The sequence below is a fragment of the Macrobrachium nipponense genome, chromosome 1 (assembly GCF_015104395.2).
Source record: "Macrobrachium nipponense isolate FS-2020 chromosome 1, ASM1510439v2, whole genome shotgun sequence".
NCBI classification, from domain to species: domain Eukaryota; kingdom Metazoa; phylum Arthropoda; class Malacostraca; order Decapoda; family Palaemonidae; genus Macrobrachium; species Macrobrachium nipponense.
Genome location: NC_087200.1, coordinates 191,814,578 through 191,831,498, shown reverse-complemented (window position 1 = coordinate 191,831,498; position 16,921 = coordinate 191,814,578). Strand labels below are relative to the sequence as shown.

The 16,921-nt window shown below is 36.7% G+C and overlaps 1 protein-coding gene across 2 annotated transcripts in view; it reads left to right on the top strand.

Moving 5' to 3' along the window:
- Positions 1-5,692: 5,692 nt before the first annotated feature.
- LOC135219950 (NPC intracellular cholesterol transporter 1-like) overlaps positions 5,693-16,921 on the top strand; it is a 153,339-nt gene continuing 142,110 nt past the window's right edge. For both annotated transcript variants that reach the window (XM_064257196.1, XM_064257195.1), the window contains exon 1: positions 5,693-5,991. In XM_064257196.1, coding sequence (XP_064113266.1) covers positions 5,899-5,991 — 93 coding nt within the window. In that variant the 5' untranslated portion in view covers positions 5,693-5,898. The remainder of the gene's footprint in view (positions 5,992-16,921) is intronic.

The following is a 16,921-nucleotide window of genomic DNA, read 5'->3' as shown; positions in this document are numbered from 1 at the left end:
TTCCAAGACACTTTATTATTATTATTATTATTATTATTATTATTATTATTATTATTATTATTATTATTATTATGACTAGTAAACAGAAATTATGTATGATAAATTCGTAAAATAACCAAGTCTACGGGTATAACCAGCCCCATTTCACGGGCAGAACCAGCTCCGTTTCAGGGAATCCCTTTCACCCCCACCCCCTTCGGAGGGGGGGAGGGAGGATGAAACCCCATTATAAACCATCATGGGCGTCCCCACTATGATCCTGTCAAGATTCATGCCCATCGGACCAGCCATTTGGCCGTGACTGAATGACAGACGGACGGACAGACATAACGCCCATTATAGTAAGAAATTATTACTGTCTCGATTGCGCGCAACCGCTTCTATCCTCTAGAAGTGTTTTTGTAAATTGTATGAAAGAAATTTCAAAGTGAAATGTCGAAAGAGAATCCTTACGGCTCGTCAGTAGGCACTATGGAACTGCAGCAACCCCCATAGATTTCATATATATGCACTAAATTATGAATATGTATACATGAATATGAGAAACTAAGTATAGATTATCGATAATCCTTAAAAAGTTATTACCATTCTTTTCTTTAAAAAAAAATGAATTGAAGCAATATGTGGAACTGCGGTGCTCAGCAGTTCAATTTTGCGAACAGGATGATAATGTGTTTGCCAGCCCCCGTGTGCAGGTGACAGGAGCACTGCCCTCTCAAGCAGTGTCAGTCTAGCTGTTGGCGGGAGAATGTGTTTTGAAATTGGTCAAAGCTTATTCAATATTGGTGATAGTGATCAAATGAGTGACGATACTGATGATATGGAATGTAATGCAGAATAATCAACTCAGTGGCGAGTTGCAGTACTTAGTGGGGAAAAAATGATAACCACATTAATGTCAATGAGTAAAATTCAAAATAGTAGCTTTCGGCAGCAGAACTTCCTCAGCGAGAGAGAGAGAGAGGAGAGACAAGGGGGACAGAGAGAGAAAGAAAAGTGTGTGTGTGTGTTTATGCAGTTAATATCAAGTAATTTGAAAAGAAGAAAAAAGATTATGTGACAAACAGCACCCCTATGAATGATAGCCACGAGCCGCCAATGCTGACTACGAGATTCTTTTCAGCATAATTTAATGATTTTATATGTCAAACGTATTCAGTATATTACTAGAGTGATTTGCATGTATTTTTCCAAACTGTTTGAAAACAGTGCTAATTAGTTTGGGTATGAAAGATTCGTTACTTATGATGTCAATGCAGTTATGTAAGATCGTCCAATCCAGTCATATACATACAAGGTAAACAAATAGATGATCGTCTCATAATCTGTATAGAGTATATATATTATATATCTATATATATATTATATATATACATATATATATATAATACATATATAATTTATATATAATATATATATATATATATATTTATAGATATAATTACCATATTATTATATATATTATATATAAATATATATAATATATAATAATATATGGATATTTCACATGAATATATATGAGTATAGATTATTATCTGTTAAAATAGAATTCCATCTAGTAATGGTAGATCATACATCGACCCCAAAACGTAGATTTTACAGCGTTGTATCTCGGAGACAACTGATCTACCTTCATTAGATATAATATATATATATATATATATATATATATATATATATATATATATATATATATATATATATATTTTCTGAATAAGATATTAAGGAAATAACCTGCCTAGATTATGCGGAAGTCATGGAGAAGAAGAGTGTCTGAGGGTTTATATCTTGTCCCTCTCTGTTGAAAGAGGAAAACTTCACACGGAGCACTGTAGGCATCACTTGAGGTTCTTTGCAGCGTTCATTCCGGCCCTACCTGCAACCCCCTATCTTTAGTTTTTATTGTACCTCCGTTTACATTCTCTTTCTTCCTTGCTTTCCAACCCCTCCTGACAATAATTGTTTCAGAGGATCTCCTTCTGTTGCACCTTAAAAAAATACTTTTTAATCTCAGTATCCCTTTCAACGCTGAATGACCTCATAGGTCCCAGCGCTTGGCCTTTTATATGCCATTCCATCTCATTGATAATGAAGTAAGAATACCATAAAAAGCTTTGTATTTTAATAATTTGCATACATTTCTGTCTGTTTATTAATTTTTATAATTTACTTTTTTTAATGATTGGTCTCTTCTTTGTGTATTTCTTATTACCTCCTCCTGTTACTGCTTTCCAATGGTCTCCATATTCTTTGGAAGCTTGAATTTCAAGTCATTGGCCTCTGAGTAATGTAATAATAATAACTATAATAATAAAGTAAGAGTATCATGCAAATGTAAGAATGAGGTCACTAACTCACAGGAATCATGATATGAGTGGCGCAGTGAAGAAAAAAAAAGAAAAAGAAAAAAAGGAAATTGCTTGAAGCGCAGTTGTAGAAGCAACGAAGAGAATGGATAAGGTAGACGAGGAGAGAGAGAGAGAGAGAGAGAGAGAGAGAGAGAGAGAGAGAGAGAGAGAGAGGACAGGATATATGGAGCATTTTTAGGATTAACCTGAACGACTATTTTACAAAGGAAGGGAAATTGCTTTGGAGATCAGGAAACATCAGAACAGTTTTAATCTCTCAACAGTGAACAAACCAAGCTACATGGAAAGACATGTTCACGTAGGGGACTGGTGGCCGTCAGTCCGCCTCACACGGTGCACTGCAGGCATTAGAAAAGGGATTTTGCAGCGCCCCTGGTGTTATTATTATTGGAGAAACAAATCCACAGTTATGTATATGTACAGGGTGTCCATAAAGTCCCAGTACCATTCTGAGCAATAAATACTTGTAATGGTACTGGGACTTTATGGACACCCTGTACATAGCTTTCTGTACAGATTCATCTTGAAATCTATGTACATAACTGTGGACTTGTTTCTCCATTTCAAGACATGCCACTATGAATATTTTATTATTATTGTTACTATTTAGTGGAAGAAGACCTTCATTAATACAAGTTATATTGAAAATAATGGCTATTTCAGCAGCGTTTATTTTGTAGAGAAGTTTCTCTATTCTTCTTATTACGGACTTTTCTTCTGTACTCAAGTTGGCTATAAAAACGCCAAATGGGGGATCATGTCAAAAATTTGGTTTTTGTCAAATTGAATATAGTATACAAAATGCAGTACTTATTTGTGCTGCATTTTGTATACTATATTCAATTTGACAAATACCACGTTTTTGACATGAATCCCCCATTTGACGTTTTAATAGGCAACTTGAGTACAGAAGAAAAGTCCGTAATAAGAAGAATAGGGAAACTTCTATACAAAATAAACGCCACTGAAATAGCCATTATTTTCAATAAAACCTGTATTATTATTATTATTATTATTATTATTATTATTATTATTATTATTATTATTATTATTATTATTATTAGTCAGAAAATGAGCCCCATTTATATGGAACAAGCCCGTAGAGGCCATTGACTTAAAATTCAAGCTTCCACAGAATATGGTGTTTATTCGAAAGAAGTAACAGAAATGAACCAAACAAAAACTTCTTTCATTTTTCTTCTGAAGATTGAAAAAGAAACCCACAAAATCGCTTTGTAACTTGTTTAGTATTTACATTTTGTTTTACTACACACTCGAGTACATTCAGGCCCTATCTGTGGCCCATCCCAAACATCTCTTGAAAATGGGCCACAGATAGGGCCTGAAAGTACTCGAGTGTGGAGTAGAACTAAATGTAAATACTTAGAAGTAAACAAGTTACAAAGCGATTTTGTGGGTTTCTTTTTCAAGTAACAGAAAGTAAAAGAAACAGAAAGAAGAGTTCTCGCTTATCAAAAAGGAAAAATAAATGAACAAATTGATGAATAAATAAAGAAATTTAGGTATTAAAATACGAGGAAATGTAAATAATTTACTTACATTTTTTTTACGGTCCCTAACTGCACCCATCTTTTAGTCTTTTATTTCATCTCCATTCAGCCCTCCATTCCTCAGTCTTGCTGCCCAACCGCTCTAACTATTACTTCTTAGATCCTTGTACTTTGTCTCCTTTTTATGGATCTCTTTATCTTGCTGTCCAACCACTCCAACTCCCTATCTTTACTGTCTTGAGCTCTGAATTGACAGCGCAAATGTCGTACATGTTGGCAAGAAATGTTAAGGTGTATAAATGGAATGTTTTGCGGATGTTAACTACGATCGTATAAAACCGGAAATCAAAATACTGAAAGGAAATGGCTGGAGCTGTGGAGATGCGAATGTGTGGTAAAAATGTTATCGTATGTGGAAAGCTGGATCATAAGGGGCTGAGGTGGATTGATCCACGCGGGAAGAATGGGAGCCTGATGGATTGGGGTGGGGGGTGGGGGTGGGGGGGGGGGGGCGGTACGATCCGGACATTTTGGGGGCAAGGGGAGTAAGGGAGGCTAAGATAGGGACACTGCTAGGCAGGTTGTTAGGATTGATAGCAAAGGCTCTGTTTTCTCGTAATCACTTCTGCTCTTGGGAAGTGACATGTTAATATATATTATATATATATATATAATATATATATATATATATATATATATATATATATATATATATATATATATAATCTACTGGTCACTTTGCGCCAGATACGCATGCAGTTTCGTGACCACAATGCCCCCTCAACTTATCGAATTCTTCACACTTTTTGGATACGATTGTCACAACAAAACCTCAGATCCAGATGCAAGAATGGAAAGTAATTCTGGTGTCCATATATATATATATATATATATATATGATATATATATATATATATATATGTATATATATATGTGTGTGTGTGTGTGTGTGTGTGTGTGTGTGTGTGTGTACATATATTTATATAAACGCATACGTATTTGTGTAAAGCTTCGTTAATGTGGTATATAGACGTTTCTTTACTTCAAAACAACAGTCGAGTGACAGCTAGCACATGAAATAATCAGAAACAATGCACCGAGAAAATTACATTTCTTGAGATCTGTTGATGATTTTAATTTCTGAGTAGCGAGAGAAATATATCCCAATAATTGACTAAAAGAAATTCGGAGATAAATAGAAGCCCTGCTTGAATAGCCAGGTTTACGCAGAAGTCGAAAAATCGTGCAAAAGCTTATCGATTTACCGTTAAGCATTTTAGAGAAGAATATGATTAGTTTCAGGTGTAACGAAAATTATATCGAAATGGAGTAGCGATGCAAAATCAATTTTTTATTGCAAGTCAGATTGACGTCTAATAAATTCTCTTGGGGATATACTGGGAATATTCTCAACTTATTCAGATTTTTAAGCGCTTTTCTTATTATTATCATCATTAAGACTGATATCTATATACGGAGATTGGGCATCTTACCTGCCTTCTGTGTACTAACAGTATATACAAGCGAATTCAGCCTTTCCGGTAAACAGAATATGACTCAATCCTCGACATTGATACCACTTACGCAAGTTTATAGTATTTTCGAATTTATTTAAGTATTAAATACTATTATTTTATATATATTAAACGTAAAATAATTTCCGAAATAAATATGTATTCGGTTAAAGCGACGCGAAAAAGAATTTAGACGATGTTTAACAAAATCTACGACTTATCCGCGAGTAAATAATAGCTAACCAGCACCTCCCGAGAACATGACGTATAAATGACGTCAAATGTCGCGCGCGCAGCCATAACCGTGCGCACCTCCTTCGAGTGTGGACGTATACTGTAGCGTCTCTTACATTTGTGCTTCTTTTTAAGAAATCATACACTCTATCGTCTGAATGAGAAATAATTGTGATCGAAAGTGATAGTGGGAACTTGTGTAGTAAGCGTGGTATCCCATATTGTTTATAAAATCGAAAAAAATAGTGTGAAATCTGCTAGTTCATCATCATGGATTCCGACCCGCCACCTCCTCTTGCCAGACGATTGGAGCGGTCCTGTATTTATTTCGTCCTGTTACTCTCACTTTTTTCTCTCTCGCCGGTGAGTATTGACGCCCAACGCTATTTCCATTTCTTAATATTGCACTATCCAGACGTTCTTTGAAAATGGTGAATGTTTACCCGACGTCTTTGCCTCTCGTATTCGACCGGAGTGCCAAAACATGGCATCTTCGGAAATATCATCTGCTCGGGTGGCGTTTTTTTTTTCTTATTTTCCCTCATGCATCTGTTTGTTTCCGTTGCGAGATTTTCTGGGGGGGAAAGCGGTCTTAGCCTAGATCGACTTCTCAGTTACAAGTTTTTTGCCATGGAATATTTTAATAAGTCGTTTTTGGCCCAGAAATGACGAAAGGAAACGATCATATGTTGTTTGTTTATGTTGGAACTTTCTCTCTTTGGTGGGATGGGTTAACCCAGTCAGTCCATTTGTTTACAGAATCTCGTAGACTTGCTGTTATTTTACAATTTACATTTCATGTTACTCCATTTAGGGTTCGAATACTTTGTCTTTGACTATGATAGTCAGATAGTCGAATGAAACATTACGCAAGTATAGCCTAACGGCGCCTGACTTATTATCGTGGAAGCCGCTACGCAGTCACTCAAATTGGTTTGCATGGGCGCCCCCAGGATATTTTCCAAGAGCGGGCAGATTTTATATATATATATATATATATATATATATATATATATATTTATATATATTATATATAGATAGATAGATAGATAGATAGTAGGAACTGCGGTTCCAATAATTTAAGAGGAGCAAGATGCGATAAAGATAAAATACTGTACAACGTTACATTGACTTTTTTTTTCTTTTTCAATAGTTCCATATGCTGTTCAGCTGAATTAAAATATTTCAGGAAAGAACAACGCAGTTATATCCTGTATGCAAGTTTTATACAGTACATAATGATACCTGTAATTTACTTAGACTGAAAGAATTTATTGTAAAATGGAAGGAAAACAAAGTGATGTAATAAATGTAATAATATATATATATATATATATATTATATATATATATATATATATATATATATATATATATATAAAATTTTTCCAGGATTTAGGTGGGGTGGGGATAAGTGCCCCCTCTTGCCCCTATGTGCGGGCGCCCATGTTGGTTTGCAAAATGTACCCAGATAGGTAATATGTTATCGAATCATATTAATTTTTACAGTTGAAAAGGCTGTAACTGTATGTTACACATGTCAGCCAGCGAAACTAAGCCTACCAGTTGCATAGGCTACCGATTATCCCATAAATGTATAGATAACAAAGGCACGTAGACATTTTTCAGTTTGCAATGATGTTCTGTACCCTATAACCATTATCACTGAGATGATAGTAGAGAAGGAATAGCGCAGTAGTGAAAGGAAAGAAGGGAAACCTCGACTTACTGTAATGTTTTTGGTACCAAGTGTAAACAACACGTGTTGTAAAAGTTGGTTAGGCCTATGTCAGTATGTTGTCGATTCAAACTAGCAAGGGAAACAGCTGTGCTTAGATAGATCAAGTGGATTTTAGAATATACAGTTTTGAAAATGCGTGAATAACCAGGGAATTGATAGGCCTAGCCACGTCACGGTGTTATTTCAGAAATAGGAATTTTATCTTGTGACTTATTAACCTAAATAGAAATGGGTTATATAGTCTTAATGAACCACCGTTACTATGATAATGCCTTAGATATAATCTTTTCTCATTTGGAAGGTTGCATAATTTTAGTCCATTAAAATAAGATGAAATAAAGGGAATTGATATGAAATGGTTTTAAGATATTTCCTTAAGACAAAAGTGTTCAAGCTTATATAGATTTTGTCTAAGATTTATCATATTTTTCATATTAAACAGTTTTATTGATAAACTGGATAAGCACGTCGGTCATGCCATCATAAATTACATTCATGTTACCGTAGCCTGTAGACTTTATTATTGTAATATATATCCATAGGTGACTGTAATGAATAATACAAAAGAATTTGGCCTATTTTAAGTTTTATTTTTCCAAAATTGGTTTCACCTTGTTTTACAAGCTAGATTTTTCAGGTCTGATGGAGGTCTCTCTTATGGAAAATTGTCCCTTATTCATTTGAATTTTGGCCTACCACTGTTTTTGTATGGATAGACATTGTCATCGTATGGAATTTATGCCATAGCCACAAGTGGGGCAGAACAGAGCCAGTCGGCTGTATCGTTAGCGTCAGTTGGAGGAAATTCAGTAGTCAAGTAGTCTGACATCTCATATTTTTAACTACATGATTGGTATTCCATCTCGTTTTAAACCTATCAGTCTTAAAAAAATAAAAAACTTAAGTGTTTTTCAAATCAACGAATGGTAACATTACAGAGCAAGTAATCATGTCTGACATAGACGCGGTATTTGTTTGTTATTCATGATCGATATAGGGCGATTGCAGTGAGATCGTGGCGCCTTTGCGACTGTTTGGGTGAAGTTCAATCATGCATCGATAATGGCTGTCGCCAAGGTCTGGTTTTCCCCTATCCTGTACTTGCGTCTGTTGGGATGGACAAAGTACAGACCTTGAATAGGTCCAGATTTAAGTACAGACATTGAATAGGTCCAGATTTAATCAATGTCTAAATAATACAAAAATTCAAAAAGTTTAAAGTGTACATACATTGAATAGGTGTAAGAGCACAGATACTTAATAGGTCTAAAGAATGCAAATTTAATAGGTCTAAATAATACAGACATTCAAAAGGTCTAAAGAGTACAGACATGGAATAGGTCCGGAGAATACAGACATTAAATATACCTGAGGGGTACAGACCTTGAATAGGTCAAAAGGGTGCCGGCACTGAATAGGTCTAAAGAGTACAAACATTGAATAGGTTTAAAGACTACCGACGCTGAATAAGCTCAAAGAGCATAACACTGACCAGGTCTGAAGAGTACAGACGCTGAATAGGTCTAAAGAGTAGACATTGAATAGGTTTTAATAGTAACCTCTGAATAGGTCTAAAGAGTACAAACATTGAATATGTCTAAAAATTGGCGCGTTGGAAGGAACTACATTTTAGTTCTTGAGTTCGATCTCGTTTTATCTTTGTCCGTCATTCATAGTGGGTGGTAGATATTGATATTATATTTTAGTAGGTTAAATGAATTAATTTGTGCTACACTGACTAGGTTAATGAGTTTGGCCCAAGAATTGGCATTTGTAAATGATGCAAAGCTGGTTGGTGTTGTAGCTCATGCGTCGCCGGAGAAACATCAAAATAGTGTATAGGTTCGTTGGGAAGCTATACGATTTGTGTCTGTTAATTTGGCCTAAGATTCAGAGTTTGCAAAGCCGGTGACGTGCGATAACGAGGTAGTATCTCTCTTTCTCTATACATTGGTCGGTGAATGCTTGTTTGTTTGTTGGAAGGAAATGATAGAACCATTGTGTTTGGCTACAAGGTCTAGGGAGATGGATTGGAGTGGCCAGTTGCGTCTCTCTCTCTCTCTCTCTCTCTCTCTCTCTCTCTCTCTCGTTTGAACATGAGGAGTCGGGATTTTGTAAGTCCATACGTGATTAGTCTTTGCCACGTTTGTCACGGTACTGAAATTCTCAAGAACTGTTATTCTCTCTCTCTCTCTCTCTCTCTCTCTCTCTCTCTCTCTCTCTCTCTCTCTCCCCAATCGGGAGTCATGATTTTATAAGTTCACACTTGGTTAGCCTTAGACGCGACCATTGTGTGTGCCGTATACCTTGTTATAGTACTGTACCTCTCAAATAAATGCTACCTCTCTCTCTCTCTCTCTCTCTCTCTCTCTCTCTCTCTCTCTCTCTCTCTCTCACTGGTACGGAAGGTTCGTAGATGGCATAGTTATGGGACTAGCATTTGGTAATAGCAGTCTTGATACACGGTTCACCGTTTTGCTGCTGTCTTGTACGTAGCTCGCTGCATTGATTGTCGTGCAGGTGTGGATGACAGGTGTTCGTTTGTGAAGGTCGCGCCGAGTTATTTCTCCACCGGTAACACAGTCACGTTGAGTTTGGAGGTGTAATCTTGTGTTAAACCTGTATAAAACTTACAGTATTGATTATTAGTCTGTTATTAAATGCTCTTCCCTTTAAAAAATAGCAAAATCAATTTGCTTTATATCTCTTAATTGGTATGCCTAAGTACGTTCATACTCTGTACCGCCACGAACTTAAACAGGAAATATGACTTCCTTCAATTAGGTTAACTTCCTCGTTTAGGTCAAGGGAGTTGGTTTAGGCCTAGCCCCAAAATGGGGAAAGTGAGGGAAATTGGAGCGACATCCGTATTAAGCGGAAAAGGAAGTAGAATGAATCAATTTTGAATAACAAAGAGCTTAGTCTCACATGTAGATCTTAATGGGTTTTGTTCCGGTCTCAAATATATTGTCGCCTGCTACTTTTCTGCTTCTCAAGAATATGTTGGTTGTTCCAAAGTAGACAGCGAGCGTTTTTGTAAATTAGACCGTGAATTTTATTTTAATTTAAAAACATAAGAAATGGGTGCCCAAGTAATTTTTTTTTTTTCAGGAATATGATACGCTTGCTCTAGGATATCCTGCTATTATCGCTTGGGTTATGTTACAGTATCCTTGTTGTCCTTCAAGTTGATGAACTTATTCCTGCTTTATAAATAGCATTGTGTATCCGTGTATTTGTTTTATAATGTGTTTAAGTTCCACTACCCCTTAGGTTGAGTTTCCAGAGTAAAGACGGTGACAGGCCTGTCTGGAAAGTCCACATAGGCCAATAATGATGCCTCGGTTCATGAAATCATAACATCGAGCGAGATTACTTCCCTTAGGCTATCGTCCCACCTCCTCTCCCTTCCATTACCCCCATTTTCGACGTCATGTGTGCACTCGTTAACCATTTTCAAATCCCGATTACCTACTTCTTTTGTCTCTTGCATTTGTGTTAACATTTAGGTCAGCGTTCTCTCTAGCTCCGGCAAATTGGGAGGGAAATTGTGTTTACCCCATTTTGCCGCATGCATTGAATTGTTGGGATACTCCATCTGCTGTGGTAGGTACTAACTGTTTTGCACCCTCTTAAAAATGCTCCCTCAAGTTTGTTTTCGAACGTTTTGGGGGGTGGGGGGTGTGCAAGTTCTTTGCGCAGTTGGGTAATTGCCCAGAATTGTTCTGGGACAGGTAGGTAGGGTCAGGTTTTGGGGGCTAGACCAGCCCCCCCCCCCTTTTTTTTTTTTTTTTTTTTGAACGATAAGTCACACAACCGCCGTTGGTCTATTGAACTTGGGCCTAGGCATCTCTACACATGAATCAATCTGGTAATGCAATATAATGGCCGTCTACTTAATCAAACCCCGTAGAGGGGTGGTGTCGTCGGTGCACCTGACGTGGTGCACTGTAGGCATTATTTAAGGTTCTGCGGAGCCTGCCTTAGGCCCCTAGGTGCGACCCCCATCATCCCTTTTACTGTACCTCCGTTCATATTCTCTTTTTTCCATCTTACTTTCCACCTTCTCCTATCAATTGATTCATAGGGCAACTGCGAGGTTTCCCTCCTGTTACACCTTTCGAACCTTTAATGTCAGTTTCCTTGTCAGCGCTGAATGACCTCATAGGTCCCAATGCTAGGCCTTTGGCCTAAATTCTATATTCGGTTCAGTACTTAATCAGGACACATTGGCAATAATAGTGTTGAATGTTGTCGATGAATCCAATTATTGTCTTTATGGCAATAATTGCTTCTGATTGTCGACATGATATAGCCATGTGTAGTGTGCTCACTCTAGCAACTTCTGACAAATAAGGTTAATATGCGTTGTTTTGTTGTTTACTTCAAAATGAAAATCGTAGCCTATTTTCAAGCCAGTAAGCGTGTTTTCTCTTGCTTGTCTTCAGTTTTATTCGTATAAAAAAAACGGCCTCTTGTTTACTCCGTTTGATTTTTATACCAGAAACGCTGGCTGTTGCTTGTAGCAAAACCAGTGGCCTCGCTCCGTTTGCCCCGGAATTTTGTTTACGTTAGATTTCAAATTCATCAGCAGAAAGGTCTTAAAATTTGCACTTTCGTCACAGATATCTCGCGTCGTTTCCAATACATACTTAAGGTCAAATTTACTTGGGTTTCGTAGCATTATTATTATTATTATTATTTTATTATTATTAATGTGTCAGTTCTTGACAAGTGAAGTGAATGAACAGGTGGTCTTCAGCAGCAACTCACATTCACCATCCCTTGGCCCCTTTATGTCATGGAACCATTTAGGTGGTTGCACGCCTAAACAGGATGAATTATTACACCCTGAGTGGGATGTGTATGTTTCAACTCGAGGGAAAAACTTGATACATAATACACAGTATGTATATATACATAGAACTTAGTGTTTTTCTTTAGGATAAGTATTATCGAACTTAGCTTTAAAAAAAATGAGAAGTGCACTAGCAAAAGTGACGTATCGGAGGGACAGATTGACCTATTTATTTATTTATTTATTTATTTTTAGATTTCTCAGATTGTGTTAGAGTTTGTTTTATTTCTAACCATAAAACATAGCAGCTTAGGTACTACTATCATTTTTCCCCTGAACATTGGGGATTTAAAGTAGCCTTTAAAAAATGGTTCGAAATGATTGCAAATTGTTATTGTTGCTGTGTTTTCTTTCAAAGCACTTCCGGGTGTACCTCTGAGTAAGTTAGCGTAATGCGGCAGATCCTCTCCTTTCGGGTTTCACTTTCTTTATCTTCCCTTCTTCTTGTTATTTTCTTATTTTTATTTTTTATTTATTTCCTTCTTTTTGCCTTTTGTTCGTACTTTTTACTCGTTCGTTTTACGTACTCCTCTCTCTCTCTCTCTCTCTCTCTCTCTCTCTCTCTCTCTCTCTCTCTCTCTCTCTCTCTCTCCTTGTCATCCATTGCTTGCCAGCTGCACTTACCTTTTGGAACGGTTTGGAATTGAAATGTATCTAGGTACATGTATATTGTGTACCTATATGCAATCTATTTATACGTATGTGTATATATAATGCATATGTATATATGTTATATATAAAATTTTATATATATATATATATATATACATACATATACATATATACACGTAGAGAGAGAGAGAGAAAATTGTTTAATAGATCATTAACTTCAGTCGCGTTGAGCAGTCAGATTTCTTCCTCTGCCGGCCGGTAAAGACATTAAGCATTTTTTTTTTTTTTTTTTTGTGCCTGGCGCAAATCGAGTCGAAGTTACATTAAGGTCATGGTTAAGTTTTAGAGGAATTCATGGCCGTCTGCTTGATAAGATTTTCACTTTTCAAATTTCGTATGAAAGTCTCTCTCTCTCTCTCTCTCTCTCTCTCTCTCTCTCTCCTCTCTCTCTCTCTCTCTGTGTGTGTATGTGTGTGTGTTGAGCAGCTGTTTGTTGCACAAGCTGTTTTGGTTATCTGTCAGAAATGCAGATGTTGTTAGATTACAAAGTGGATGTAGACTTGCCACTGTATGTTTTCTTGTTTGTGTTGGCATTTGTTATATTGTTATTCTTGTATATACCAGTTATTATCTTGAGCTATTGTTATTAGTAAGTGTTGTTTCAATGAAAGTTCTCGCATATATGTAAAATACATATAGCTGTCACTATATGACAGGGTGGACTATCCATGATCGTTTTCCTCGTTATGGTGAAATATAGTTTTTTGTGAATATTAGTGTTGTTATTTGAATGGAGTTCTCGCGCATATATATATATATATATATATATTATATATATATATATATATATATATATATATATATATATTGTTCCTTCTGAGATAAACTGTTTATTGTATGTTTAAATTACGTCTGCCGTGTAAACATAGGTTTTTCCTTGATGTTTGTGTTTACTGTTAGCTTGTTTAATGTGCTTGGTGACCCTTAAGGGTTGAATTTTATATCTGTATTTTGTATTCTTTTTTTCCCTCATTCTTTCTTCACATCCCTTCGAGGGGTTTACGCCCTCAGATGCCCAACAGAGATTCTGCTACCCACGTCGCGTCGACTTGGGGAAAAGTCCTCAAACAATGGAACCGCCCCTTTTTTCAAGAGACACTTGTCTCATTGTGCTGTTTCAGGTCGATCATTTATTTGACGGCTGTGACCTCGGTGCCGTGCGGAACTTTTCTGCTGTCGTTATGAGAGATTGACCTCCAGATCGGTTCTACCCTTCCGGGTGTGAGGGATTACCTGTGCCAGGCCCTAAGGCCTTTCTCTCTGGGCTTTTGGGCATTGTCTCGGAGGAATAATAGTATTGTTTGCTGCAGTTACTGAAAGCAGCGATGTTGGTGGTGGTTTGGCTAATGAATGTTATTCCCCTTGCAATTTAATACGTTTTTATTGATTTATTAATTCAGTTTGTATTTTCTTTTTCGTAAATGAGATCTCTTCTTTCTGTATTTCCCTCTGCCGCCTCTTTCTTCCTAATGAGCACCGTATTCTTTTGGAAGGTTGAGTTTCAGTTCAGTGGCCCCTTTGGGCGTGTTCCATATTGATGTGATTCATCTTCTGAATATAACAATAATAATTGAATATCAGGTGCTAGGTCAAGGTAACATTGATTATAAGATACCCAGAAACTATATTTAAGATCGGTTATGTCTGCTACACTGGTTGATCAGTGAAGGTTGAGACGCATCTGGGTAGACTTTCTTTCATCGCCTTCAGTCACAGAACTAGTGAAGGTCATGAAGATTTTCGATTGTGTGTGTTTTTTTATTTTTTTTTCCTCCAGGAGCTTCGTCCCGTTAGGAAATTGTTCTCTCCGTCAATCTTTTCGGAGGCCATTCGTCTATTATAGATGAAAACTGAGCAACTAACTGACACGTGTTCAATCAGCTTAACGCTAATAAAATAACATTGCTCTGTACGTATTGCTAATTATATATCATCAAACCCAAATTAAGTGCCTGGTGCTTTGGCCTTTTGATGATTGCATTACGCTGTAGGAGGTTCTCGTTGCTTTCAGATTTGTCCACTTAAAATAAATGAAGCTCATTTCTCCTGCGTCTTTCATCCTAATAACACTTAAAATAAATGAATCTCATTTCTCCTACTCCTTTGATCCTAATAACATCATTTGCTATACTTGATTGCATGAAACGCCTCACACAACTAGGTTAGTTTTGGAAGGTCAAGAACACGTGTCTATAATTCAGATTTTCCAAGATTTCTGTGTCCTAAAGGACTAGCCTTTTAATGCCTTTTGTCATTGAGTACGAAAGTGTAGTGAAAGGCATTTGGGTTTCGTTTGTTCATGATGTTGGTTGAGTTTAGTTGAAAATCTTATATAAATTTTTTTTTAGTTAACAGTTTAACATTCAAGATTATCTCATATCTCAATATTCAATATATATATATATATATATATATATATATATATATATATATATATATATATATTATATATATATATATATAGATATATATATATAGAGGGTCGTGCTTTTTCAAAAGGATTGCAGCTACCATTCTTGTCTTGGTCATGCCTGTTTATTTTCAGTGGTAGGATTTCAAGTAGTTTAGATATTATTCAATTTAACTAAAGTAACGCCTCAGCCTAGAAGACTTCTGTTCTTTCAGCTGTAATATTATGGGTCTTTATCTAGAAGATACTCAAGTGCAGGCCATAAGACATGGTCTTTATTAATTAACGGACTTTTGTTGTTTATCAGAAAGCAAGACTCCAAAGCATGTTGGTTGAGGTGTTACCATACCAGCGTTATATACTTAATATTATTCATGGCAGAACTTGTATGTAGCCTATATGGTCACCATTATTAAAAATTACTCATAGTAGCATAAGTATTGAATTGGAGAAACAAATCCACAGTTATATGTGGTACATATATAGTTAAAAGATAAATCTCTACAGAGAGCTTTCGGGATTCTGTTCTATTTCCCTTTTACTGCTGATATGTTTCAACATGGTAGCCGTTGCTACTATTTCTGCTGCTAAGGATGATAACCCTTTTTAGTGCTATTACTACAAACTGCTTGTCTTTTAGACGATTGGAGGGCGTAGCTATAACAGAAAAGGTGGGGTCGTCCCAGCGTCTTCGCAACCGGAAAGCGACGATTAAGTTGGGCGGGAAATGAGGTGAAGGTGGTTGGTTGCTTGTGAGGTGGTGCCACAGTTTAGACCTCTCTCTCTCTCTCTCTCTCTCTCTCTCTCTCTCTCTCTCTCTCTCTCTCTCTCTCTCTCATTATTGAATCACTATACTGCGAGTTGATAGGTTTTCCAGGGATTTTCCAGCCAGCCTCTCTCTTCTCTCTCTCTCTCTCTCTCTCTCTTTATTGAATCACTATACAGCGAGTTAATAATACGTTTTCCACATTTCAGTCTCTCTTTCTTTCTCTCTCATTAGTGATTCACGATACAGAGTAAAGTTTTCCACTCTCTCTCTCTCTCTCTCTCTCTCATTATTGAATCACGATACAGCGAGTTAATAATACGTTTTCCACATTTCAATCTCTTTCTCTCTCTCTCTCATTAGTGATTCACGATACAGAGTCAAGTTTTCCAGTTCTCTCTCTCTCTCTCTCTCTCTCTCTCTCTCTCTCTCTCTCTCATTTTGAGGCGCCAGTTTCAGTAACCAATACTCAATCAGTAGATAAATCCCCCCCCCTCCCCCAAGGCTATTTCAAGACAGAGATATATACATAGAAGGTTATATTTTCTTTGCCAAGAAATGTTCCAACTATAGGCTATGTAACTTTTGTGAAGAGTATTCGTAAAGAGAGAGAGAGAGAGAGAGCGAGAACATGTCACTTTCCAGCGATGTTTCTTAATGTCTATTATGCTGTTGCCGGAAGTCCAACCTTTGTTATGCCACTGTCCAGGAAAAGATCCTTTCCTGTAAGCCCCAGGGAATCCCATTGATTATTCGATCCAGTGCATGGATTATTTGCTTCTTCCAGGCACTGGAAATTCTCGCTTTTAATATTTATATTTTTTTGATCGAATGCCAGGAATACTGC